The 27970-nt window shown below is 41.4% G+C and overlaps 2 protein-coding genes across 4 annotated transcripts; one reads left to right on the forward strand and one right to left on the reverse strand.

Moving 5' to 3' along the window:
- The first annotated feature begins 1361 nt into the window (after window positions 1-1361).
- Window positions 1362-12246, forward strand: LOC143753447 (transmembrane and coiled-coil domains protein 2-like). Of its 2 annotated transcripts, XM_077245759.1 has the most exons (5): window positions 1362-1666; window positions 3420-3773; window positions 4844-5454; window positions 8431-8566; window positions 10299-12246. In XM_077245759.1, the coding sequence occupies exons 1-5, from the start codon at window positions 1664-1666 to the stop codon at window positions 10596-10598; spliced, it is 1404 nt and encodes a 467-aa protein (XP_077101874.1). In that variant the 5' UTR covers window positions 1362-1663; the 3' UTR covers window positions 10599-12246. The 2 variants fall into 2 exon arrangements, with proteins under 2 accessions (XP_077101874.1, XP_077101873.1); XM_077245758.1 differs by lacking the exon at window positions 1362-1666 and having other exon boundaries at window positions 3414-3773.
- A 1367-nt stretch (window positions 12247-13613) lies between these two features.
- On the reverse strand, window positions 13614-27690 carry LOC143753448 (ubiquitin carboxyl-terminal hydrolase 49-like). Of its 2 annotated transcripts, XM_077245762.1 has the most exons (8): window positions 27327-27690; window positions 26188-26271; window positions 23981-25371; window positions 22919-23120; window positions 21318-21426; window positions 18932-19137; window positions 14257-14309; window positions 13614-14146 (listed from the first exon to the last, which is right to left on the reverse strand). In XM_077245762.1, exons 3-8 carry the CDS (start codon window positions 25307-25309, stop codon window positions 14135-14137), a joined length of 1911 nt encoding a protein of 636 aa, XP_077101877.1. In that variant the 5' UTR covers window positions 25310-25371; window positions 26188-26271; window positions 27327-27690; the 3' UTR covers window positions 13614-14134. The 2 variants fall into 2 exon arrangements, with proteins under 2 accessions (XP_077101877.1, XP_077101875.1); XM_077245760.1 differs by having other exon boundaries at window positions 14063-14309.
- Window positions 27691-27970: the final 280 nt, after the last annotated feature.

Here is a 27970-nt window from a genome sequence, read left to right on the forward strand (position 1 = left end):
GGAGCAGTTAAAGTCGCGCGTGCGCAAAAGAACGCCGGAATGCCGTCGCCGTTCCACCAGAGGCTGTTGCTTAAAGTCCCTATTATTGTGATGGTAACGGAATACACTTGAAAAGTAACCCTCCCAACCCTGCAAACGCACGCAATGTTTATCAGGGGAACGCAAAAGATTTATGAGGGAGCGCAAAAGTGTTACAAACAAATGCAGAGTTTCTCAAAGGAATGCAAAATAGCTACAAGCGTACGCAAAGTTTCTCAAGGGAACGCAAATGTGTTACAAATTAACGCAAAGTTTCTCAAGGGAACGCAAATGTGTTACAAATTAACGCAAAGTTTCTCAAAGGAATGCAAAATAGCTACAAGCGTACGCAAAGTTTCTCAAGGGAACGCAAATGTGTTACAAATTAACGCAAAGTTTCTCAAGGGAACGCAAACATTTTACAAAGGAACGCAAAGTTTTTCGGGGGAACGCAAACATTTACGAGCGAACGCAACGTTTCTCTGGAACACAAAAGTTTTGCGTGCGAACGCAATTTTTCACTCCCATCTCGTAATTTTTCCTTCACCGTGTACCTTTAGGGACACCGTACATTTGCTTTAGAGCAGTTTATTATACTGCCATTCAATTATTGCGTTGACTAGATTTTAAAAAGCAACCTAAAAATGCCAACATAGATATTTGACTATTAGTTCAAATTAACCAAATGCGTAAAGGAGGCGGAGCAAGTTGAGAGTGCGCTGAAATGTATGCCTTTTGTTAGAATACAGTAATGTAGAACATTAATTAAGAAAATGCATTTCATTTAAGAAATGTTGAAATTTCACGTTGACGTGCCTCTGGAATTGTGAGTTATAAATTCAGAATTGCGATAAAAAAGACGAAATTGTGAGAATTCTTTTTTTTATCCCCTGGCGGACACGAGCTTTCATGTGAACGTTGTGTATTTTAAAGCTTTGCATTGCAAGTGTATTTCTGTCAAATCAACACTGTTTTCTTATTATTAGAATAAGAAAAGCACGTTGCATGCGTGTAGCTCATGTTTGTGTGTGTGAGTGTGTGTGTGTGTTGCAGGTGCTGCTCTTCAACATAGTGACCCAGATGTTGTGAAGGGTGTTGCTATGAGACGAACGTCAGCATTTCCCATCAGCCCCTCCTGTCAGTTTGGGAAGTGTCCCACACACACACACACACACACACACACACAATATATATATACATCCCTTAAAAATGTTTATCTCACTCTCCCAGTCATGCCTTCATGAACGCGCACAATGAAACGCACATGCATAGATTTAGCTGCAGTGTGTGTGTGTGTGTGTGTGTGTGTGTGTGTGTGTGTGTGTGTGTGTGTGTGTGTGTGTGACGCATGCTCCACTGATCTCCCCTCCCCCTCAGCTCATCTGCGCCTCGAAACACACAGACAAACACACACGGCCGGAGAGACCAGAAAGAAACGCCAGAAACGGTCCAGACAAAGATGAGAGAAGCCGATATCGACTCTAATGTGACCATGGCAGACTCGACTGAGAGATAGACAGATAGAGGAGAGGAGAGGGGGAGGGGTGAACACACACAGACAGAGAGAGAGAGAGAGAGAGAGAGAGAGAGACATGGCCCTCTTACACATCTCTGCAGTGAAGCTGCACCTCCTGCACTGAAGATCATGGTAATTTATTGCAAATTAATCTTGTGTTCCTGTGTTGTACCGTCCATCCATCATCCATCATCCATCCATCATCACCCGTTTGTCTCTCTCACGCGCTTTTCTGCGTTTAACCCGCCTGGCACATGTCCCTAAATGTACAGCAGGTGTCATGCATGCGTGTGTGTGTGTGTGTGTGTTTGCTGTCCCGCACCACTCACTTCAAACCTCCACTGTAAATGCGGCCTGTATATCACTCACACACACACGCACACACACACACACACGCATGCTCTTGACAGGTAACATGGCTCAGATTTACATGCATTAAAAGATGCATGGACTGCACTGACTTTTAACTGTGTGTGTGTGTGTGTGTGTGTGTGTTTCTCAGAGAAATGCATTCTAGCATGCTGTTCTGTGCAGGTAACATGCATGGAGTAACACACACACACACACACATGTAAAGATTAATGCATCTTTACACACATGCACAAAACAGCATGTGTGTTTCCCTGAGACGAGGCTTGTTGTGTTACACTGCGTTCCTCGCATCTTTTCACGCACGTTTATTTGTTTACGACGTTTTGCTGCGACTTTCTAACGCGTATTGCGACGCTGCATTTATGAATGATTCATTTCAGATCACTATTGATTTTTCTGTGGTGTGTCGTTCACATCATGTTTCAGGTCTTGCAGTCGGTGTAAGTCTACGCATGTTTCTGCAGTTTCTTCTCTTAGTTTACTGTGTGTGGAGAGATTTTCCGAACGGAAATTGGGTCACGGTGTCTCTCTCTTGTAAACACTCACTCATGTGACTGTCTTAAAATGAGTGTGTGTGGTTTCATAGCAGATGTTTGATGTGTAAGTTTGCATGACACTGCAATTCAGCTCTGTTGTGTTTTCATTGTGTGCAGGGTTTGAAATGAACTTTTTCACTCACCGGCCAATTTGGCTACTAAATTTTTAAGTTACCGGCCAATCAGAACTTCAGAAAAATGTGTTTTAGATGGACAGATCAATAATACAGTACAAAGAACATCAAACAATGTAGGATGTTTGAAAATAACAATGTCTTTTCTGTTAATCAAATGCTTTTTAATCTTCGCTATTGCTTCAATGCAAATGAACAAGCGCTGTGATTTGTTGTGTAGTGACGTGTGTGTTCAAGTAATCCAGTTATGAGCAGATTCTGCGCAACACACTGTATTTAATATACCATGATGTTCAGTATTTGCGCTAAATCTGGACAGATTTGGTTTACACGAACTTCCCCAGCAAAGTGAGTAAAGATAATAAGTAACATGCCAAATTGTCTAGTGATTTGACAGTGTTTCCCGCCACAGCTGATGTAGCGTGTTGTGATTGTTATCTACCAATGGTATAAGAAAAATAATTTAGTTTCTGTTTGAATTAAGATTATTTTTCTTACCCCATTTGCAAATAATTTTGCTTGTTTTAAGCAACAACTCACTCAATCTAGATTTATTTCCCCGGAAAACAAGCCTGCATCTTGATTTAATTTTTTTTAGATATTTGGAATGGAAACAAGACAAAAATACTAAGAAAAGCATTTTTTTTTTGCAGTGCAAGACGCCAAATTGGCTAGTGACTTGACAACGTTTCAATAAAAAAATAAAATAAAAAATATCCGCATTTAAAATGGTGTTTCAAACCCTGACTATACCCTGAACATAATAAGTAAAGCCCAATTTTTAAGAAGCCAAATTGGCTAGTGATAATTTTCAGATTTCAAACCCTGATTGTGTGCATGCAGCTGGATAAGAGCGAAGTGTCGACTCTCGGGCTGCCGCCGTCCACGAGCCATGGCGGGTCTGATGGAAACATTAGCGTTGAGACGGGACCGGACGGCGAGGTCCAGAGAACACGAGTGGCGCTGGAACACCTGCAGCAGAAGATCCTGAAGATCACCGAGCAGATCCGCGTGGAACAGGAGGCGCGCGACGCTAACGTAGCCGAGTATCTCAAACTCGCCCACAACGCGGACAAACAGCAGGCGTCGCGCATCAAACAAGTGTTCGAGAAGAAGAACCAGAAGTCTGCACAGACCATCGCACACCTGCACAAGAAACTCGAGCACTACCATAAGAAACTCAAAGAGATCGAACAGGTAAAATTAGCGTTTCTGTAGAGGGCTACACGATTAATCGCAATTAACATGAAATCGTCGGTTGGTTTATCGCGATTATGAAATCGCAAATGCTGCGATTATTTGTTATGCTCAGCTTGTCAGTGACGTACGGCTCAGTAAACGCGGCTCACTCTGAAAGCACTGTGAGTTTGAGTCGCTTATAACGTGCATTTGAAAAAGCAACACGCCTCTAACATCTTTCCAAACTTGAAGCTTTTATGAACCTCTTGTCCAACAAGAGACAACATTTAATACAACAAAGTATTTCAATCTTCTGTTTATTACAAGTCACCTTCATTTATACAGCACTTTAACTATAGAGATGTTTCAAAGCAGCTTTACAGTGATAATAGGAGATTACAGTAACAGAGATTGTTTTGGCTTTACAGCAGATCTAGAATAAAGTTATTGTCCAGCTAAAGTTAGATTTAAGTTCCGTTACAAAGATCATTAGTTATTAACTTAGTTTCACCGTTTTAACTGAAAACAGAAAACTTCGAATGCGTTCTGGACGTTCATATACACGAAAACAGTGTTTGGGGGCTCGAGAACGCAAACTTTGAAACAGGTTCCTAGGTGCAAGTTTTAAAAAAATTGTTAAAATGTTTTCATCTGTGTAAACTGTGAAAACGGTGACGGTGCACACATGCATATTATGTGTTTAGTCTATAGGTATGCGAATTTGAATATATATAATATCCATGCGAACTGGAATCATTTGATAACGTTTCTCTGTACAGAGGTAAAGGTAAGGAGGTCTTCACAGGGGAGCTTATTCAGCGATAGTATGATGAACATGGGGATTTCCTGGAATGAAGTGTGTTATCGTACTTATGCGGGGCACATTTGGCGTATCTTTGTGAGACGTCCTCTGGTGTTCAGATGGAGCAGCATTTACTACCAATTACAGAGCCGTACTTCACTGACAAGCTGTGCATAAAATAATCGCAGTCTTTGCCAAATCAAGTGCGGTTTCATTTCGATTGATCCTGCAGCCTTTGTTCTCTTGCATGCAATTTCCAGAGTAATCACGTCTTGCTTTTTCGCAGAATGGTCCGGCGCGGCAGCCCAAAGACGTCTTCCGGGACATGCATCAGGGGCTGAAGGACGTGGGCGCGAACATGCGCGCGGGGATCAGCGGGTTCGGAGGGGGTGTGGTCGAAGGAGTGAAGGGCGGAGTCTCGGCGCTCACGCACACCGCAGTCGTCTCGAAACCACGAGAGTTCGCCAGCCTCATCCGCAACAAGTTCGGGAGCGCCGATAACATCGCCCACATGAAGGACACCCTGGAGGACGGACATCCGGAAGAGACGCCGCGAGCTCTGAGCGGAAGCGCTACGCTAGTCTCCAGCCCCAAATACGGTAGCGACGACGAGTGCTCGAGTGCGACATCCGGGTCACCGGCCGGGAGTAACTCTGGTGGGGCCGGTGGGCCGATGTCTGGGATGGGAGCCACCATGGGGAGCCCTCGGCTTGACGGGCATCACCACCACCATCACCACCACCACTCGTCGTCTTCCTCGTGGGATGCGCTTCTGGAAGGCCTGCAGGAGATAAAAGTCGGCCAGGTGCACATGGAGGACGCCATCGAGGACATGAAAGCGCAGCTGCAAAGCGACTACGGCTACATGACGCAGTGTTTGCAAGAGGAGCGATACAGGTAAAACTGCACCATCTACAGCAGTGTTCGATTCTAACAAGGAATCGTTCGTTTTAGCCGGTTTACTTGGGGTGTAACCATACCTTCATGTCACGATTCGATACATATCACGATGCTGAACTCACGATACCATATTATGGCGATACTCCAAGACATATGGGAAAAGGTTAACAAAAAATGTTTTGTTGATTAAAACGCTAAATTTGGTATTTCATTGTGTGTGTAAATGAATAGGCTTGGACTCAGTGCTGGAAACCCAACACACAGGACAATAGAGACACCAGAATAAACATATTCATGATTCTGAAGCTGAAAATACAGAATTATTTTAGACGAATATGCTTGATCTCTGTCACTGATTAGATATATTTTATGGACTCCTCCTAGTGGGTGTGGCTAGGAGACTCATCAAGGGAACGATGTCCACCTGTTCATCCCTCTATAAATGTTTAGGCTGGCTAGTGTTGAGGGAGAAGTCTTTCTCCGGGTTATTTTGATTTTGAGTTGGCTCTGGTTTGTTCTAAGATTAAATTTGCTTTGTTATTTGGTTTAGTATTTTGTTTTCTGTTGACTATGTTTCCTGTGATGTCTGTCAGGTGCATGGAACTGGTCCAGGGGTTTGATTCTCGCTTGGGGTGCGAGAGGTCCCGGGTTCAAATCCCGGACGAGCCCCCACATTTGTCACGGCCGGCTCAAAGCCGTGGCAAATGAAATGGAGGACATAGTGATTGGTTTGCAGAAATAAACATTTATTAACATAAATAGGAAAATATATTGAACAAGAAAACGTGGTCATCTGTAATGTCTGTCAGGTGCATGGATGTAAGTGTATCAACCACAGTAAACAAAATACTAAACCAAATAACAAAGCAAATTTAACCTAAGAACAAACCAGAGCCAACTAAAAATCAAAGTAACCCGGAGAAAGACTTCTCCCTCAACACTAGCCAGCCTAAACATTTATAGAGGGATGAACAGGTGGACATCGTTCCCTTGATGAGTCTCCTAGCCACACCTACTAGCCGGCTGTAGCAGGAAGAGTAGAGAGACTCTGCACAGTATATAGTAGTTCAATGTAGTACTGATACTAAAACTCTAAAAAAAAACTTTTTTAGAATTTTTTCTCACATAGTAATTTTCATTTTGGGTAAACTATCTACGATCCAAAATATCACTATCCACGATACATATTGTTGCATTTTTATGTTGCGATATGTTGTTACACCCCTACGGTTTACTGAATCAAAACTTAGTTCGGGGGTTAAAAACGCAAGAAGCATTCTCCTTGCAAACCACCGAATTAACCAATCTAGAGATGGTCATTTCCAACTCAAAAATAACTTTGACAATTAGAACGGGCTCAACGGGTTATTTGTGATCATTCATTTTGAACTGGGTCCTTGGTTCAATAACCCATTTGCTTATTGGCTCATTTGGTGCTTGCAAAGCAAGGCAAGGCCAGTTTATTTATATAGGTCATTTCATACACTATGGAGATTCAAAGTGCTTTACACATAAAGGAATTAAAATAATCACAAAATAAAAGCAAGTGAAATTAAAACCATTATAAAAGGCATTAAAAGAGATATAAAGATAATATTTAAAAGAATAAAAAGATGATACATAGATGAACTTCTCATCTGGCAAAACACCGGTGTATGATATTTTTCACAGCTGCTTGTTTAACTGAGATATTCCCATGTTGATTGTACTGTGTCTGTGGTGTTCTTTCGGCGCGCCTAAATAATCTATTGGACGTCTCCAATAGATCCGATGTCCCCTAAAATCGGACAGGAAGAGCTCTAGGAAAGGAATCAATCCAGTCCGCACCCCACAGAACAGATTTGGTCCCCGACCTCGAGTTTCACATCAGACTCACTACTCCACCACAGACTCAGGTCATCAACATGGCTTCATCTCTCAATTTCCCAATTAACATTTCAGAGTAATTTATGTTTGTCTCTTACTCAGTCTCAGTGCCACTTGAGTTCAGTTTAGAATCAAAAGGAGGATTCACCGAATGAACCAATCTAGAGATGGATAATTGAGCCAAAGAACCGGTTCTTTCATGTCCAATTCAAAAAATAACTTTGATAATTAGAACTGGCTCATTTTTGAGTTGGTTCTTTGTGATTCATTCATTTCGAACCGGTTCTTTGGTTCAATAACCCATTTGGTTATTGGCTCAGTTGGTTATTGGCTCATTTGGTTATTGGCTTATTTGGCTATTGGCTCATTTGGTTATTGGCTCATTTGGTTATTGGCTCATTTGGTTATGGGCTCATTGGTTATAGGCTCATTTGGTTATTGGCTCATTTGGTTATTGGCTCATTTGGTTATTGGCTCATTTGGTTATTGGCTCATTTGGTTATGGGCTCATTGGTTATAGGCTCATTTGGTTTTAGACTCATTTGGTTATTGGCTTATTTGGTTATAGGCTCATTTGGTTATTGGCTTATTTGGTTATTGGTTCATTTGTTTATTGGCTCATTTGGTTATTGGCTTATTTGGTTATAGGCTCATTTCATTTGGTTATAGGCTCATTTGGTTATTGGCTCATTTGGTTATAGGCTCATTTCATTTGGTTACAGGCTCATTTGGTTATTGGCTTATTTGGTTATTGGCTCATTTGGTTATTGGCTCATTTGGTTATTGGCTTATTTGGTTATAGGCTCATTTGGTTATTGGCTTATTGGTTATTGGCTCATTTGGTTATTGGCTCATTTGGTTATTGGCTCATTTGGTTATAGGCTCATTTGGTTATTGGCTCATTTGGTTATAGGCTCATTTGGTTATTGGCTCATTTGGTTATTGGCTCATTTGGTGCTGCGCATCATCAATCCGGAACTAAAGTTTGATTCAGTCTGACTCAGTGAACCGCCACGACTGGTTAAAAATGCTTTGTTTAAGAATCGAACCTCACTATTTTTCCAGAGCTGAATGTTCAGGTGTGTGTCTCCTCTCTTTATCCTCCAGATATGAGCGTCTGGAAGAGCAACTGAATGACCTGACGGAACTTCACCAGAACGAAATGAGCAATCTGAAGCAGGAGCTGGCCAGCATGGAGGAGAAGGTGGCGTACCAGTCGTACGAGAGAGCGCGAGACATCCAGGTGAGTAACGATAACAAAGAATGTTCAAGGCTTCATTTTGTTTTAGGCTCTACTAGAACAGCTTTCCTCCTTGAATGTTGATTATTCTCCCCATATTCTCCATTGTTGCAGCTCCTCTCTTCCCAGTCTGTCAGTAACGCTGTGTTTACCTCCTGTCTCTGTGAAGCCCCTCCTTCTGAAAAGCACACTGTGCTCTGATTGGTCGGTTGGAGCAGTGTGTTGTGATTAGTGGAGTGCTTCGAGAGTGTTGGGGAAATGCCCCGCGCCTTACCATAACTGCCAGTTTAACACACTACTAATTAACTCAACCAGGCCCCGCCCCTTTATTCTGCATATGAATTATTTAAATGAGGAATCCTGTGACTTGTTCGCTCCCAGAAGAAAACTCAAGACTACAATGGAGGCGTTTCAGTGAGTTCAGAAACAGTGACACTGATATAGAGAAAAAAAACAAGTTCTGACATGAAACTCTAGATCTCGCAGGTCCTTAACTCAATTTGGTAATGATCACATTGTTATCCACATAGGGCAGCTGATTGGTTGCGGTTACATCAGCGGCGAATGAGATGTGGCTCAATATTCAAATACTTGTAGTATTTGCTGTTACAGTGCGCTTTCAGAAACCCTCCCACTTCCCCAGCTCCACCTGTATAGATCTGCTACTGGGGTTATTTCAGCAGTAACATGCAATAATCAGCAGCAGCGTATCAGATCTATTCCACCAAGACAAATGCATTAACATTAGGGCTGTCAAATAAAAAATTGAATTTCGAATATTCATAGAATTTTAAAAATACCTGCACAAAATATTTTTGGTGTGTCGAGAGGCCCGCTTTGTTAATTTGAAAAATGGCGGGAAAAGGCTTCCTGCTGACGAAAACCCTCTAAGTTGGTGCAACGACATACTTGACCAAACCTGCACATCGGTCAGAGCTGTGTGTGTTTCATCAGCTGGAAAAACTGTCAACAGAAAGCACTCAGCACTCGCTGCAGATCAAGTTGAGCGTCTGGTGTTTTTGACGAACAATATGTAGATGTAGTGAGTAGAAGTGAAGTGTTTCTGAATGGAAGTTTGCTATTCTGTGTTTATGTAGTTCATTACGCTGTGTGTTGAAGCGTGTTTTCTAAGGTTACTGATGCACGAACACAGATTTATGCACTATTGTAACCTAATTTTCCTTAGGAGAATGCACATTAAGGAAATTCAATTTTATTTAAGAACAACTGTTTAAAAAGTTAATGCACTTTAAAAGGTGAATGTCATTTCATTTCAATAAAAGATGCGATGCTTGATTAGGTTTATATTTGCTTATTGCGCTCGCTTGCTCCCTCTTGTGGACATAGGAGATAATACAGAACTTTTTTCCTCTAACATCAAGTATTGTCTTTAGAATTTGAATATAATTAGAATTTTGCTAATATTTAAGAAACAAATTCGAATTTAGCTTTTCAGCCATTTTGACAGCCCTAATTAACATTGCCATATCCAACAGTTGTAATCACAGAGGGACTTTGTAACTTGTACACTAGCCCTCCCCCTTCCCCAACTCCACCTGTATAGATCTGCTATGGAAGTTATTTCACCAGTGACATGCAATAATCAGCAGCAGCGTAGCAGATCTAGTCCGCCAAGACCAAATACATTAACATTGCCATATCTGAGAGCTATAGTTACAGAGGGACTTTGGAACTGGTACACTAGACAAAGTTCTGTGCATGTGTTTGTGTGCAGGAGGCCGTAGAGTCGTGTCTCACCCGGATTACCAAACTGGAGCTGCAGCAGCAACAGCAGCAGGTGGTTCAGCTGGAGGGTGTGGAGAACGCAAACGCTCGGGCCCTGCTGGGAAAACTCATCAACGTCATCCTGGCCCTGATGGCGGTGCTGCTGGTGTTCGTCTCCACCATGGCCAATTTCATCACGCCCCTCATGAAGACGCGTGCTCGGGTCGGCGCCACCCTCGCCCTGGCACTCTTTCTGGTCACACTGTGGAAACACTGGGATTGGCTTGAGCTCTGTCTGCTGCCCAGCTGAAAGAGACGAACAAAATACACAGAACTTAGATTCTAACTGTGACGCATCCCTCCCATCGTACCAGAGTTTAAAGGATGTATAAGAAAGATTCAGTAAGGAGATACACCACAGTCTACATGGCTCTACATTCCCGGTCTTTTCCTTCTGAATGGGTTTCTTTCCTGTTTTAGACCACTGAGCTCATTTTTGCTTTAAAGGGATAGTTCACCCAGAAGTGAAAATTAGCCCATGATTTACTCGTCCTCATCCTAGGTGTATATGACATTCTTCTTTCAGACGAACACAATCGGAGTTATATTTTAGAAAAAATAAAGGCTCTTAAAGGCAGTGAATGGCTGTTTCTGTTCATAAGTCCATAAAAGTGCATCCATCCATCATAAAAGTGCATCCATCCATCATAAAAGTGCATCCATCCATCATAAAAGTGCATCTGTCCATCATGAAAGTGCATCTATCCATCATAAAAGTGCATCTATCCATCATAAAAGTGCATCTATCCATCATAAAAGTGCATCTGTCCATCATGAAAGTGCATCTATCCATCATAAAAGTGCATCTATCCATCATAAAAGTGCATCTATCCATCATAAAAGTGCATCTATCCATCATAAAAGTTCTCCACACGGCTCCTGGGGTTAATAAAGGCCTTCTGAAGCGAAGTGATGCGTTTGTGTAAGAAAACTATCCATATTTAACATGTTACAAAGTGAAATTCTAGCTTCTGGCCAAACGAACATACTCCGTCTACTTGTGCCTAAAGCGCAACTTACGCAACTTGTGACGTCAGAAGTAGCGTAGTGCATCATGGCGTAACGTAAATATCAGTAGTACGTCGCATTACTCGCATAAGTTGCGCTTAGAGTTTAGTCGAATCCGTATGTTCGTTTGGCCGGAAGCAAGTTATTTTACCTTATAAAGTTTTAAATATGGATATTTTTCTTACACAAACGCATGGCTTCACTTCAGAAGGCCTTTACTAACCCGCCAGAGCCTGTGGAGCACTTTATGATGGATAGAGATGCACTTTTATTGACTTCAAAACAGAAAGAGCCATTCACTGCCATTATAAAGCTTGGAAGAGCCAATTTTTTAAATATAACTCTGATTGTATTTGTCTGAAAGAAGAATGTTATATACACCTAGGATGACTTGAGGGAGAGTAAATCATGGACCAATTTTAATTTTTGGGTGAACTATCCCTTTAACTAATGAATGTTAAAACTGGTTCTTAGAGCGGAGAGTCCAGCGAATGGTCTTCTGCTGATGCATGGCTTTAAAACCAACACACGTTCACATTTCAGATCCAAACTTCTTTGGAGCTTTTGACACCAAAACTGTCTCGGAAAATGTGTTGCGTTTAGTTCGTTTTGTCTCTGTGTCTGTTGTATGAAATATCTCATTACAGAGGAGAGAGAAACATTGTCATTTTACTTTGTGTGTTGTTAAGTGATATTTGACTAGGGTGAAAAGGCAGAAACGTAACGTCAGTAGTCAAGAATCAATAAGAATCAACCACATCCGTCATCAGGACATTTTTGTAAACACAGTAATAGTGTAACACGCTCCATTGGCTTGATCACTTATCATGTTTCTACCCGTTTGCTAAATCTCAACACCACTGTATTCTTAATAAATACATTTGCAAATATAGGCTTTTGTTTTCATTAGGGCCTGCAGTGATGATCCTATTATTGCTCGTTGTATTTGTATTATTACTTTTTTTTATTATTATTATTGTGGGTGAACATATTTTCGCATTGGACGACAATCTGCTGCAATCAAGATGCAGACTTTAATCCAGATCAAATTCATTAATCCCAGGATGGATTACACTGAACCTGCTTCGGGCTCAAAATGATGAATAGCCGATAATCAACAACCTGATACACAATTATGATCCACAACACAGCATACGTTTTACTTTTCAATGATTCTGAGTTCGTCACAAACCAACTCTGTAAATCAGCAGATATGATGTGATGAATTAATCGCTCGGTTTACATGATCGACATGTTAAAACCGGTTAAAACCCGTTCAACGGCGCCATCTTGCGTTACACAACGGTCGGTAGGTGCCTCGTTATCTTTTTAATGAGAACTCCCTTTAATTAACAGTATGCAAATAAGATTGATCTGACACTGTGCCAGGAAAAAAACGAGGACAGAATGGGTAATATCAGATGTTGTTCACTTAGATAAACGCTTAATATATCTATTCATCTATTAATTTTCACCTTTAGTTGGGATAAACTTACCATTAGTCCCGTCGACTGACCGTGAGGTAATTTACGCGCTAAAATTGCGCGCGCTTTTATAACGGTAATTTATCAGATGGTTTAAAGCAATAAACACAAGAAACAAAGTGATGTTTGAACCAATAATCCTAGACAACTACAATGAGCACTTCTGAAGATAAACTTGTCACAGGATTTGACAACTTGTGAGTGTCATTAATTCATATTTTTGACCAAGACATTTAATAGTGATAGAGCAAAACAGAGAATATTAACATTATACACAATTGCTTTGGTGTTGTTTGTACAACATTTCACAGTGTGTTTAATCATGACTTTATTTAACAAAGATTTTAGGATAAAATTAACATTCGTGTGTCAGGCAGGAATTCGCATTTTTTTTTTTTTTGTCAGAACCCCTTTAACCTAAAAGTACCCAGAGAAGTTATTTCAATAATTTCTTAAATTAGCATGTTCAAGGTTCTCCTTTATCGCAGGTAAATGAATAAAGATTTAATATTTTTAGTGAGTGATTTTAATGTTATGTTTTATTATTAGCTTTAAAATCAGAACCTTCAAAGAAGAGAACATTTTCACATGCTGTAACTGGATTTAAGTTAAAAATTGTATCTTAGAGTGACAACATGTTTAAAGAAAAATAGTCTAAATATTATTACACAAGATCAGGAAATAGTTTAAAATTGTTTTAGATTTCAATAACCTTTTCGTCTTTATATCCATCCATGCAATGAAATGCACATCAAATATAAGCAGACAGCATATCAAGGTTTCATGATTTTTTTCTTTATTCACTATCATCAAGAAGATCCCACAAGATCAATAAAGTTGATAACAGGTGCTCTCACAATACAGGACTAAGGTTAAGGGTCAGAGGTCAGCAGTCACACCCTTCCACTCAATACACACTCACACACATACATACACAACTAAAGACATTCAGCGTCATAAGATTGTTCAGTCATTTACCACTGATGTAAATGAAGAGGCTTTCTCTGTTTTCCTGATTTTCGTCCCAAATAGAAAGAGAGTAGAAAACAGTCGCAGTATCAAAGGTGAAGAATTCCTGATTCAGAGTGTCGGATGATCATATTGCTGTCGCATTTTTCTCTCCAGGATGATCCATCTGTCTCTCTCTTCGACAGCAGAGGGACTTCAGTGTGTGTGTGTGTGTGTGTCCCTGCTGTTCTGGACCCTGCAGGTGAGTAGTTTGGTCCTGAATGCCCTGGGTAAAGTGTGACTGTGCCAGCAGAGACCAATCAATCTCTGAGTCTCACTGCTGATGTCAGGAACAGACCTCCAATGAGAGACAGGTATAGAGAGAAAAAAGAGAGACAGATAGAGAGACAGACAGGTTTAAGAGGAGCGTTGTGTGTAGAACAAGATGTAGGCCTGAGTGCTGCACACCTCCTCCACACTGCACACGTTCATCTCAGAGTCGTTACAGTGAACCCAGAAACCTGCAAGACAAACACACAAAAATTTTTTTTTTTTACTTTATCGGAATGGTAAGAAACTTGGTAAAGGTTTTGTTGCTGTGTGAACACACAAGAAAATCATGGACATGATTCGAACAGGTTAAATGGTGCTGTAAAAAATAGTCTGAAATATTCTCAGAAATGGAGATGGTTCTCACTGCGGAACATGAAATCCGTGGGGAGGAGTCGGATCCAGATCCAACTCCTCCCACCTTACATACACCTAAACCTAGCCAACTCCTCCCCCTGATCCCTAAACACACCCCTCATCCCTAAACCCAACCCTAATCCTACCCATCTCCACCCCTTGGATCTTGATCCGACTCCTCCCCGTGGATCTCATGTACTGCATTGAGGTGCTAATGGAGAAATGAGCGCATTGGAAACGAATAGGAGACGAATTTCCTCTAGTGGAAGTGTTTGGTACTGCAGCCGAACAACATCTCACTGAAAGATCATTTTTTGAGATATCAAGCTCAAATTTGGAAAACTTGTTTAGATTTATAGCTTTGATTTTCTTCACAAAAAAGTGTTTTTGAAGATACAGATTTCATATAAAAATTTAAAATAGTATTTTGGTGCATTTTTCATAACAATAAATGTAAAATTCTGTAACTTTAAGTTCACTTTTTAAAACTTTGTCATTTTAAATTTACCAAGTGTCGTCTTTAAAATGATCAAAGTTAAGTCTGTTGCTTTAAAGCATTCAAGATTTACCAGTTTAAGTTGGAAATTACATTTTCAGGTCTATGCTCAAAACGTGAAGAAATGAATTATGAATACAGCGTAAATATAATGTAGTACCATAACACCCCATAAAAAAACATTATCAAACTAAAATATAGTACATTCCTTTCAATGAAATGAAAATTCTGTAATTTTTGACCGCCACGTGAAGTGCACCAGAAGGGTACAGTACATGGACATACACCAATAAAAAAAAAGCACAGATTTGATCTGCAGTTTGATTCCTCTTGTTTGAGTACTAGTAGCAGCTGTTTAACACTGTAGCTTGATAACTCAGGGGGAAATAATGGAGTAAAATATGCACAAAGGTCAACTTGCATTAAGGCCCGTTCACACTAAGAACGATAACTATAACTATATTAGCGTCCACACCAACGAACGATAACAATCTTTTTATTCAAAGTGCACGCTGTGGTGTCAAAGTAGCCAAAAGGGATTTACAGTTGTTGTGTACAACACGAAATTGAACATGTTTTTGCTGTTCTTGTTGCATTTACACGTCTTCTACCAGCAGATGTCCTCAGCATGCTACGTTTCGAGTGCATCTGGGAATCTAGCTAGTCTAGTGTATTCGATCTAATCTAACAGTGAATTTGGCTGACAAAATCAATAGTGGAATAAAAACGACGCCTAGACAACAGCTTTATATAAATATACAACTCCTTTTTCACTGCAACTTCAAAGGAAGCAATACAATGTTGCCGAAATTAGCGCTGGATACCTGAGGTAAATTTGTCACACTATTTAATATATTCCATAATGATCTCATTGTTAATACTTCTCACCATTTATTTCAAGGGTACGACTGACTGCTTTCCACGTATCATTTTTTTTTAGGTATCCTTGAAAAGGGGGTGGATTTTTCTGTACCTCAGCAATTACCTTCTCCACTATGTGTTCTGCCATTCTAAATGCGGGAGCCCTATAAATTCTAGTGGATTCTGATTGGCTGTCAGTGTTTTATCGTTCGACGGCTGGAATTCTGATCGGCTGTCAGTCTTTTCTTTCGACGGCTGGAATTCTGATCGGCTGTCAGTGTTTTATCGTTCGACGGCTGGAATTCTGATTGGCTGTCAGTGTTTTATCGTTCGACGGCTGGAATTCTGATCGGCTGTCAGTGTTTTATCGTTCGACGGCTGGAATTCTGATTGGCTGTCAGTGTTTTATGGTTCGACGGCTGGAATTCTGATTGGCTGTCAGTGTTTTATCGTTCGACGGCTGGAATTCTGATCGGCTGTCAGTGTTTTATCGTTCGACGGCTGGAATTCTGATTGGCTGTCAGTGTTTTATCGTTCGACGGCTGGAATTCTGATTGGCTGTCAGTGTTTTATCGTTCGACGGCTGGAATTCTGATTGGCTGTCAGTGTTTTATCGTTCGACGGCTGGAATTCTGATCGGCTGTCAGTGTTTTATGGTTCGACGGCTGGAATTCTGATTGGCTGTCAGTGTTTTATCGTTCGACGGCTGGAATTCTGATTGGCTGTCAGTGTTTTATCGTTCGACGGCTGGAATTCTGATCGGCTGTCAGTGTTTTATCGTTCGACGGCTGGAATTCTGATCGGCTGTCAGTGTTTTATCGTTCGACGGCTGGAATTCTGATCGGCTGTCAGTCTTTTTTCTTTCGACGGCTGTAATTCTGATCGGCTGTCAGTCTTTTTTCTTTCGACGGCTGTAATTCTGATCGGCTGTCAGTGTTTTATCGTTCGACGGCTGGAATTCTGATCGGCTGTCAGTGTTTTATCGTTCGACGGCTGTAATTCTGATCGGCTGTCAGTGTTTTATGGTTCGACGGCTGGAATTCTGATCGGCTGTCAGTGTTTTATCGTTCGACGGCTGGAATTCTGATCGGCTGTCAGTGTTTTTTCTTTCGACGGCTGTAATTCTGATCGGCTGTCAGTGTTTTATCGTTCGACGGCTGTAATTCTGATCGGTTGTCAGTGTTTTATGGTTCGACGGCTGTAAGTCTTTTCTTTCGACGGCTGGAATTCTGATTGGCTGTCAGTGTTTTATGGTTTGACGGCTGGAATTCTGATTAGCTGTCAGTGTTTTATGGTTCGACGGCTGGAATTCTGATTGGCTGTCAGTGTTTTATCGTTCGACGGCTGGAATTCTGATCGGCTGTCAGTGTTTTATGGTTCGACGGCTGGAATTCTGATCGGCTGTCAGTGTTTTATGGTTCGAGGGCTGGAATTCTGATCGGCTGTCAGTGTTTTATGGTTCGAGGGCTGGAATTCTGATTGGCTGTCTGATTGGCTGGATCGGCTGTCAGTGTTTTATGGTTTGACGGCTGGAATTCTGATTGGCTGTCAGTGTTTTATGGTTCGAGGGCTGGAATTCTGATTGGCTGTCTGATTGGCTGGATCGGCTGTCAGTGTTTTATGGTTTGACGGCTGGAATTCTGATCGGCTGTCAGTGTTTTATGGTTCGAGGGCTGGAATTCTGATCGGCTGTCAGTGTTTTATGGTTCGAGGGCTGGAATTCTGATCGGCTGTCAGTGTTTTATGGTTCGAGGGCTGGAATTCTGATCGGCTGTCAGTGTTTTATGGTTCGACGGCTGGAATTCTGATCGGCTGTCAGTGTTTTATCGTTCGACGGCTGGAATTCTGATCGGCTGTCAGTGTTTTATCGTTCGACGGCTGGAATTCTGATCGGCTGTCAGTGTTTTATGGTTCGACGGCTGGAATTCTGATCGGCTGTCAGTGTTTTATCGTTCGACGGCTGGAATTCTGATCGGCTGTCAGTGTTTTATCGTTCGACGGCTGGAATTCTGATCGGCTGTCAGTGTTTTATCGTTCGACGGCTGGAATTCTGATCGGCTGTCAGTGTTTTATGGTTCGACGGCTGGAATTCTGATCGGCTGTCAGTGTTTTATGGTTCGACGGCTGGAATTCTGATCGGCTGTCAGTGTTTTATGGTTCGACGGCTGGAATTCTGATCGGCTGTCAGTGTTTTATCGTTCGACGGCTGGAATTCTGATTGGCTGTCAGTGTTTTATCGTTCGACTGCTGGAATTCTGATTGGCTGTCAGTGTTTTATGGTTCGACGGCTGGAATTCTGATCGGCTGTCAGTGTTTTATGGTTTGACGGCTGGAATTCTGATTAGCTGTCAGTGTTTTTTCTTTCAACGGCTGGAATTCTGATTGGCTGTCAGTGTTTTATGGTTTGACGGCTGGAATTCTGATTGGCTGTCAGTGTTTTGTCGTTCGACGACTGGAATTCTGATCAGCTGTCAGTGTTTTGTCGTTCGACGGCTGGAATTCTGATCGGCTGTCAGTGTTTTGTCGTTCGACGGCTGGAATTCTGATCGGCTGTCAGTGTTTTATCGTTCGACGGGTGGAATTCTGATCAGCTGTCAGTGTTTTATCGTTCGACGACTGGAATTCTGATCAGATGTCAGTGTTTTATGGTTCGACGGCTGGAATTCTGATTGGCTGTCAGTGTTTTATCGTTCGACGGCTGGAATTCTGATCGGCGGTCAGTGTTTTATCGTTCGACGGCTGGAATTCTGATCGGCGGTCAGTGTTTTATCGTTCGACGGCTGGAATTCTGATCGGCGGTCAGCGTTTTGTCGTTCGACAGCAGAAAAAAAAAAATCTGAAAGTGATCCCAATGATATCGTTCCTCGTATTGCTATCGATATAGTTGTGGCGTGAACTCTGCTATTCTTTCATTTAGAGAACGATTTTTAGAACTATATCTTTATCGTTATCTAAGTTATCGTCCTGTGTGTGAACGGGCCTTTATTCGGTAGGAGATGTGAAGAGTACGAGCTGCTGCTGAAACCAACGGTTGCATTCATACCAATTGTGAACCGTCCACATGAACCCCAGACTCGCTAGCAAAGAACCGTGTCTCACCTCCTTCAGTGTTATAACAGTAGGCAGTGTAGTGCCCTGAGCCAAAGCCTTTCCCATGATGCATCACTACAGCAGAAAGGTCATAGGTAAAGGCTTCTCTCTGCGGCATCGGAGCGGCGTCCGAGCAACAGTATGGTTGAATATTCAGGACCTGATCAAAAGCCACGTGGACACCAATCTTCTCCCTGTGGTTCCGACCGGACCACCTGGAAACATGAGAACCGTTAGGACGAAGTGGGTTCAAACTTAAAGGGATAGTTCACCCAAAAATGAAAAGTAGCCCATGATTTACTCATCCTCAAGTCATCCTAGGTGTGACGTTCTTCTTTCAGACAAATACAATCAGTAATATTTCAAAATATCCTGGCTTTCCCAAGCTTTATAACGGCAGTGAATAGCCGTTTCTGTTCTTAAGTCCATAAAACTGCATCTGTCCATCATAAAAGTGCATCTGTCCATCATAAAAGTGCATCTGTCCATCATAAAAGTGCATCTATCCATCATAAAAGTGCATCTGTCCATCATAAAAGTGCATCTATCCATCATAAAAGTGCATCTGTCCATCATAAAAGTGCATCTATCCATCATAAAAGTGCATCTATCCATCATAAAAGTGCATCTATCCATCATAAAAGTGCATCTGTCCATCATAAAAGTGCATCTATCCATCATAAAAGTGCATCTGTCCATCATAAAAGTGCATCTATCCATCATAAAAGTGCATCTATCCATCATAAAAGTGCATCTGTCCATCATAAAAGTGCATCTGTCCATCATAAAAGTGCTTCTATCCATCATAAAAGTGCATCTATCCATCATAAAAGTGCTTCTATCCATCATAAAAGTGCATCTATCCATCATAAAAGTGCTTCTATCCATCATAAAAGTTCTCCACACGGCTCCTGGGGTTAATCAAGGCCTTCTGAAGCGAAGTGATGCGTTTCTGTAAGAAAACTATCCATATTTAACATGTTACAAAGTCAAATTCTAGCTTCCGGCCAAACGAACATACTCCGTCTACTTGCGTATAAAGCACAACTTACACAACTCGTGACGTCAGAAATAGCGTATTGCGTCATTGCGTAACATAAATATCAGTAGTACGTCGCATTACTCGCATAAGTTGCGGTTTACACTTAAGTGGAATCCGTATGTTCATTTGGCCGGAAGCTAGTTATTTTACTTTGTAACGTGTTAAATATGGATATTTTTCTTACACAAACACATCGCTTCACTTCAGAAGACCTTTACTAACCCGCCAGAGCCTGTGGAGCACTTTTATGATGGACAGATGCACTTTTATGATGGATAGATGCACTTTTATGATGGATAGATGCACTTTTATGATGGACAGATGCACTTTTATGATGGATAGATGCACTTTTATGATGGATAGATGCACTTTTATGATGGACAGATGCACTTTTATGATGGATAGATGCACTTTTATGATGGATAGATGCACTTTTATGATGGATAGATGCACTTTTATGATGGACAGATGCACTTTTATGATGGATAGATGCACTTTTATGATGGATAGATGCACTTTTATGATGGACAGATGCACTTTTATGATGGACAGATGCACTTTTATGATGGACAGATGCACTTTTATGATGGATAGATGCACTTTTATGATGGACAGATGCACTTTTATGATGGACAGATGCACTTTTATGATGGACAGATGCACTTTTATGATGGATAGATGCACTTTTATGATGGATAGATGCACTTTTATGATGGACAGATGCACTTTTATGATGGACAGATGCACTTTTATGATGGATAGATGCTCTTTTATGATGGACAGATGCACTTTTATGATGGATAGATGCACTTTTATGATGGACAGATGCACTTTTATGATGGATAGATGCACTTTTATGATGGATAGATGCACTTTTATGATGGACAGATGCACTTTTATGATGGACAGATGCACTTTTATGATGGATAGATGCACTTTTATGATGGACAGATGCACTTTTATGATGGACAGATGCACTTTTATGATGGACAGATGCACTTTTATGATGGATAGATGCTCTTTTATGATGGACAGATGCACTTTTATGATGGATAGATGCACTTTTATGATGGATAGATGCACTTTTATGATGGACAGATGCACTTTTATGATGGATAGATGCACTTTTATGATGGATAGATGCACTATTATGGACTTCAAAACAGAAATGGCAATTTTAAAGCTTGGAAGAACCAGGATATTGTTTTAATATAACTCTGATTGTGTTCGTGTGAAAGAAGAATGTCATATACACCTAGGATGACTTGAGGATGAGTAAATCATGGGCTAATTTTCATTTTTGGGTGAACTATCTCTTTAACAAGCTGAAACATGGGAAGGGTTCTGACTGACCGGAAGCGTTTGAGGTGTAGCCGCAGAACCTGAGGTAAACGGCAGATGAGTAACTGCTTACAGGCCTCTGAAAGAGACAGGGGCTTATGGGACGATTTGCGGCGCTTTCCTGAAATGGGAAAGTTTGAGAAATACATCAATTTCTTTCCCTCAAGAGGGAAGAACAATTCTTGACATCTGTGAGAAAGATGCAACATTATTATTCTTTGCGATATAAGTGAAGTGTCATTTACAGTTTTTCTTTCCATTCATATGATCTTTTACTTATTTAGAGTGACTTTTCTTTTTACATGTATACATGTGTATGAATAGAAGATGTAAGTGGGTTGTTGCAAGTATGTAAGCATATGGTAAGAGTGTGAATATGAGTGGTGTATGCATTCTTATCAAGTTAAATTTATTTATTTTTCTCTTTCCACACATTTATGTATTCATACGTTTACATGTCTTTATTCACGTAATCAGTACAACATGTATGACTTGTAGTTATAATATTCAGGACTGAGGGCCATGTGAAATCTAGTTTCAACATATGTGACCCTGAACCACAGAACCAGTCACATGGGTAAATTTTGGTTTGTTAGGATAGGACAATATTTGGCTGAGATAAAACTATTTAAACATCTGGAATCTGAGAGTGCAAAAAATCGAAACATTGTGAAAATGGCCTTTAAAGTTGCCCATTTATGTTTGTGATTGTGCTGCATTAAACGACAAAAATAAATGTTATGTATAGGAAATTTACAAAATATCTTCATGGAACATGATCTTTACTTAATATTCTAATGGTTTTTGGCATAAAAGAAAAATCGATAATTATTGTTGGTCCGTGCGACTTGTGACTGGTTTTGTGATCCAGGGTCACATATTGTATTGCTGTTAATGGTCTGTCATTAATTACTCTCCCTCGTGTCGTTCCAAACCCGTACGTTCATCCTCGGAACACAAATGAAGATGTTTTTGATGGAACCTGAGAGCTTTCTGTCCCTCTATTGACAGCAACGTCATTGCAACTTTCAAGGCCCAGAAAGGTGGTAAAGACATCGTTAAAATAGTCCATGTGACTACAGTGGTTCAACCTTAATATTATGAAGCGACGAGAATACTTTTTGACTAAAAATAACGACTTTATGCGTAGTGTAAACAGTGCAGCGCTTCTGGGTTGTACGTCAGAACGTCGGCTCATTATTGGCCAGCATCGCACACATGACCAGCGTCGGCCAATAATGAGCTGACGTTCTGACGTACAACCCAGAAGCGCTGCGCTGTTTACACTACGAATGAAGTCGTTATTTAAGTTTTTTTTGTGCACAAAAAGTATTCTCGTCGCTTCATAATATTAAGGTTGAACCACTGTAGTCACATGGACTATTTTAACGATGTCTTTACCACGTTTCTGGGCCTTGAAAGTTGCAATGACGTTGCTGTCAATAGAGGGACAGAAAGCTCTCAGGTTCCATCAGAAACATCTTCATTTGTGTTCCGAGGATGAACGTACGGGTTTGGAACGACACGAGGGAGAGTAATTAATGACAGAATTTTCATTTGTGGTTGAACTGTCCCTTTAATAAAAAAATGTAAGAAAGAAAGATGCAACTTACTGTTGCAGAAGTTGCAGGCGTAAATGCAACCCTCCAAAGCTTCGGTCTCCGTGAACTTGGCGAGCATCTCGGACAGGGAGCAGCTCCGCTGACACGCGGCGCTAGGCTTCTCCATGCGGTGGTATCGCTCCGGGAACTCCAGAGACAGATCCCAGAACGGCTCCACCGTGTTCGACTTGCGCTTGCAGGACAGACACGTTACCTGCAGTTTAGAAACATGGATTATTGCATGGAAATCCAATAATTCACCCAGCAATTTAGTCCTAAATGCATTTATTCGATTAATTGTAGTTTCACGTCACCTAGGGTTGGGAATCGAAAATCGAATTCTGGAATCGAATACTTGAGGTAAATAAAATACTTGTTATAAAATTAAAATTCGCTTCCTCTTATTGATTCCTCTGTGAGCGTTTTCCATGTGACTGTAATCATTCGAGTGAGAGACTGTGTGTGTGTGTGTGTGTGTGTGTGTGTGTGTGTGTGTATCAGTATACTAGATCCGTGCCGTTCTTAAAGTGACAGCACTAATATTCCTGCTCTATAATAACACTAATCACACAACAGAAGACAGAGAAGATTCACTCGTTCTTCACTGAATGACTGTTATACTGAATTCCATTCCTTCCATATTTACAGTATAAATATATTTGTATTGTATCTTTATTTATAAAGTGCAGTGTTACTTTACATTTGATTACAGTTCCTGAAAATCTTAAAACAGTCGTATATTTGTTCAGTTGTCTCTATTTGTTGTGATCGCTATTTTTTTATTTGTTCTTGTTTAATTACTGAGTGTTTACTTGTCTTTAATAACGCGTGAAGTTTATATTAGTTGGGCTAGTTGTTCTTCTATGGTGTTTTTAAACCACAGGCAAACGCTCCTCGTGTAAGTGTTCTTTATCTGTTGATTTCTGTTCATGATATTCAGACACAGTCACATGTTGTGCAATAACACTCAATGTGAATGATATCTAAGGTTCTTTTTTTTTGTAACCTCATTGGAATCAAAATTAGGAATGGAAATTGGAATCAGAATCGTTAAAATTCAAACGCTAACGTCACCTGGCTGAGCAGCTGTCCGTGGAAGATAGTGTTGAGCACTTTGAGGACTTGTTTGGACAGTTTCCGCTGCGTGATCGGGATCAAGAAGTGTTTCTTGGGTCCGTCCGACTCCAGTTCCTGCTGGACTTTATCCAGAAGCTCGCACAAGAACTCCTGCGCGTCCTGCTGGTCGTATCCGCGAAACGCTGGAATCAGGTTCCAAACGGAATGTAGCATAGCGAACGGAGACACTAGCGACCACCGACCCGACCACATGACCCGGAAGAGCGTGTGCAACTCGTGACACAACGACATCTTCTGCCGAGACGAGGACCGCGGCTCTTTCGGTTGCACCAGTTCCGCCGAACTCAAACTGGGCGGGACTAGCGTAGCGAGGGTCCTGGCTCCGCCCTCCACACCCTGTGATTGGTTAGTCTTAGCGAGGAGCTCCTCAGTCTGGCACAAGTCCAGCGTGAGGAAACACTCCCGAAACTTCTGCAAGTGGCTCAAAACCTGAAGGATGGAGTTCATGTAGCACGTGTTCCCAAGATTGCGAAGTCCAGTGACTCCCGGCGCTAGTTTCCTGCGCCGCGCCGACTGCGACGCGTGATATCGGCGTAAACGACCCGTCTTGCGCGAAAGAGTCTTGCCGGACAGCGACAAAAGCGATTGTTTGGGAGCCAAGGGCAGTCGTTCCGGAGGATCGCGGAACTTTCGAGGGATGAGGGTGAGCGTCGTACGGGGAGCCTGTGTTAGCAACCGCGCGCTTTTCCTCGGTGGGACGTTCGCTAGCTCTCCCATTAACCGTTTCTTGACTTCCCTGCGTTGTCGTCGCTTCTCCTCGCGCTCTTGCTCTTGCTTTTCCTCACGCTTCCTCTCTTCGTCTTGCTGCCGGTTTCTCCAGCGGCGTAAAGCACTTTGTAGGAGGGTTTTCCGTCTGTGCCACAACGCCGTCCGCGTGGACGGACGCGACACGCTAACATCGCACGCTCTAAACCCGCCGTCGGATGTTGACGAACGCAGGGAACGCTGTCCAGGGATTCGGACGGTTGATAGCGCCCCGCGGAGGAGCTTCAAGTCGCCCTCGACGTTATCGTTCAACACGTAGTCGCCGCACGCGAAACAGAAGACAGCTAGCTCGCGTACGTCCATGGCTAGCGGGTGCTGCGTCTGCTGGAAGTGGCTCAGGGAGTGTTCTTCCATGTAGCGACCGCACGCCACATGAGTGCACTTCAGACACGCCCACACCGACTCCGTGGTGCCGCAGTCCACGCAGCGCCACATCTGCGGGTTGAGGATCGAGTGGCCGTGGCCCAAACGGAACCGCGCCACATGCTTACAGCGATCCATGTCTCCCAACGCGCATGAGCATTAGCAGTCAGGAACCACACGCCATGATGGCCGCGCTCATCCTGAAGACAACAGGGAGAGAGACGTTGCTCACAAACACAGATTATTTCAAATAAGTAATTAATTTCAATGCAATGCGTCATCCTTCCCTCGCACTTTGTAACGCATCTTTCCCTCACGGGTCAAAATGACCCAAAGCCCTTAAATTATCTATTTTTTTAATGCTGATGATTTTTATTTTATTTACCTTTAAATTACTAGATTTGGTCAATAAATAAATAAATAAATACAGTAGTCAACATTTGAAGTGGATCAAAACCTTTCATCAAAGTTATACATGAATTTTGAACAATACCCGTTCTTATCTTGGGACAACTTGATGAACTTTTTAATCCACTTCAAATGTTGACTACTGTAGTAATTTAAGCACATTCCTCACATTCAAAATAATTAATGCATAACCCTTTTAATTCAGCTCCAAATATCTTACATTGGGTGTATTTGCCGACGTCTTGTGGAAAAATAATAATATAACATGATATTTCATGACTCTAGATGGCCTTATAGCTCGTTTGGGGCAACTGAGCTGTTCCGCTGGGTCCTAAAGTAATTTCTTCAGTATGCATTCAGATAGACATTATAAAATAATTTTTTGGTAAAGTTTTAGCATTTTTAGGTTTTTCTATGTGTACTGATGCATTCCTCACATTCCATTCATTCCTAAGCGGCTCAAATTGACCCGGATTTGTTACTTTTTTAGATTAAAACAACAAACTCCTCGAATCCGAATTTTTTGTGTATAAAAAAGAGTTTCGGGAGACCCGAGGAAAGGATGAGGGAAAGCAAAATTGTCCATAAAATAGTTTTAACGGACTCACTGTGAGAAACGGTGAGCTTCAGCATCAGAGCGCACGAGTCCTGCTGCCGCACAGTTTACAGGACTTCATAATGCCCAACTAACACTGTGGACAACAAACACACTTTATTTACACACTAAACTTGAACATACAAAAGAAACGCACTTTATCTACACCCAAAACTTGAACATTCAAAAGTGAAATCAGTGTCATCAAAAGAGTCAGTCCGGATCTTAGCAACATCATAGTAAAAAAAAAATAATAATAATAAACTTTATTTTCTATAGCGCCTTTAAAAGTAGCATATCAAAGCGCTTCACAAGAATAGTACCAGAATCTGTTCCTGTGAGGGGAATGAACTGGTTTTTAAAGTGTATAGCGAACTTTAGCTAACGTTCTCTCAATGCTATGAACAACGTTCTTCCAGTAACATTAATAGAACATCCGTTCAAAGTTATCTGCTCTTTAATAATGTTCTCAAAACGTTAGCACAAAAGTATTATTTATACATCGTTAATGGAGCGTTTATTAAGAACGAATTTAAGAAAGAATGTTCTGGTATGGTTCTCTCAATGTTACGAACAAACATTCTTCCCGTAACATTAACAGAACGTTTGTTCAAAGTCTCTGGTCTTTAATAATGTTCTCAAAATATTAGCACAAAAACGTTAATTAACCGTGTTTTTTCCTAAATCGTTCGTTTAACGGTTTTTTTTAATTGTTACTACTTGTTTCAGAACGTTCACAGAACATTCAAAAGTAACGTTCCATAATGTTTGAAGAATACAATGGAATGTTCGCATAACAGAAAAGAAAATTAAGACATATAAAAAAGAATGTTTTGAATGTTCAGAGATATTTTCATAACTTAATATTTTTGTTAGCTTGGTGTTTGTCGTACATTACATTTGATAAAGTGTGTGTGTGTGTGTGTGTGTTTGAAAGTGTGCAGTTATGTTTGTATACAAGACTGAGTCGTGCACGTTATGTGTTTGTCACACAATGTTGTGTGCGTAATGGGTATATGAATGCATGTGATATACGTGTGTTATTTTGTTATGAGTGTGTGTGTCTGTCTCTGTTGTTTGAATGTTTGTATGTATGTGTGTGTGTGTGTGTGTGTGTGTGTGTGTGTGTGCTAACCCGCTAGCGCTACTTACAGAACAAAAGACGCTCCTCCGGCAGACACGCGGAATATTCGTTATCGGCGGATCCGGGAGGTTCCGGTACCGGGGCTCGATCGGTGTGTGTGTTTATACCGGCGCGAGAGATCTGTTACTTTAAATCCGTTGAACAAAAAACAGTTCAAGAGCCGCAGCTACAGAATAAACTCACACCGAAAACCCCCGATCAGCTTTTAATCGGCTCTTCTGCGCGAGTCCTCCACGAAACAGCCGGTAAATGTTTTTAATAAGTAAAATTACGGTTAATATTAGCGGGGGTTTTTTACACTCGCTTTCGGCTGTTATTTACCGCCATCATCCGCACGCGCGAGCTGTCACCATTTACGCCTCAACCGAACGTGCCCAGCGCTGGCGTCACTGCGCTCTGATTGGCTGAGGAGCGATCAATCACGTAATGACTAGTTCTGATTGGTCGAGATCGCGAAAGTTGGTGCTTTTAAGCCAGTTTTAAGCCGGCTTTTCATGCGGTTGTTGAGACGTCCGTCAGGTTTTAAAGCTCCAGAGGCGGAGTCAAATGAACAGATTAACCTCGTCCAGATCATGATGTGATTTATTTTGCATTAAGATTATAAGCAATAAGTGCATATAAAATTAATACACTGATTATATGCAAATGATTA

The sequence above is a fragment of the Siphateles boraxobius genome, unplaced genomic scaffold, assembly GCF_051911475.1.
Source record: "Siphateles boraxobius isolate OS27281-9 unplaced genomic scaffold, OSU_SipBor_1 289, whole genome shotgun sequence".
Lineage (NCBI taxonomy): Eukaryota > Metazoa > Chordata > Actinopteri > Cypriniformes > Leuciscidae > Siphateles > Siphateles boraxobius.

What these genes read in the sequence shown, in the direction of transcription:
- LOC143753448 (XM_077245760.1), bottom strand. Translation starts at nt 25,309, where the DNA reads ATGGATCGCTGTAAGCATGTGGCGCGGTTCCGTTTGGGCCACGGCCAC. An exon ending in CGCCTGCAACTTCTGCAACA is followed by an intron (nt 21,427 to 22,918) that starts GTAAGTTGCATC and finishes TTCCCATTTCAG; the next exon opens with GAAAGCGCCGCAAATCGTCC. An exon ending in CTACACCTCAAACGCTTCCG is followed by an intron (nt 19,138 to 21,317) that starts GTCAGTCAGAAC and finishes TCATGTTTCCAG; the next exon opens with GTGGTCCGGTCGGAACCACA.
- LOC143753447 (XM_077245758.1), top strand. Translation starts at nt 3,414, where the DNA reads ATGCAGCTGGATAAGAGCGAAGTGTCGACTCTCGGGCTGCCGCCGTCC. An exon ending in AACTCAAAGAGATCGAACAG is followed by an intron (nt 3,774 to 4,843) that starts GTAAAATTAGCG and finishes GCTTTTTCGCAG; the next exon opens with AATGGTCCGGCGCGGCAGCC. An exon ending in AGAGAGCGCGAGACATCCAG is followed by an intron (nt 8,567 to 10,298) that starts GTGAGTAACGAT and finishes GTTTGTGTGCAG; the next exon opens with GAGGCCGTAGAGTCGTGTCT.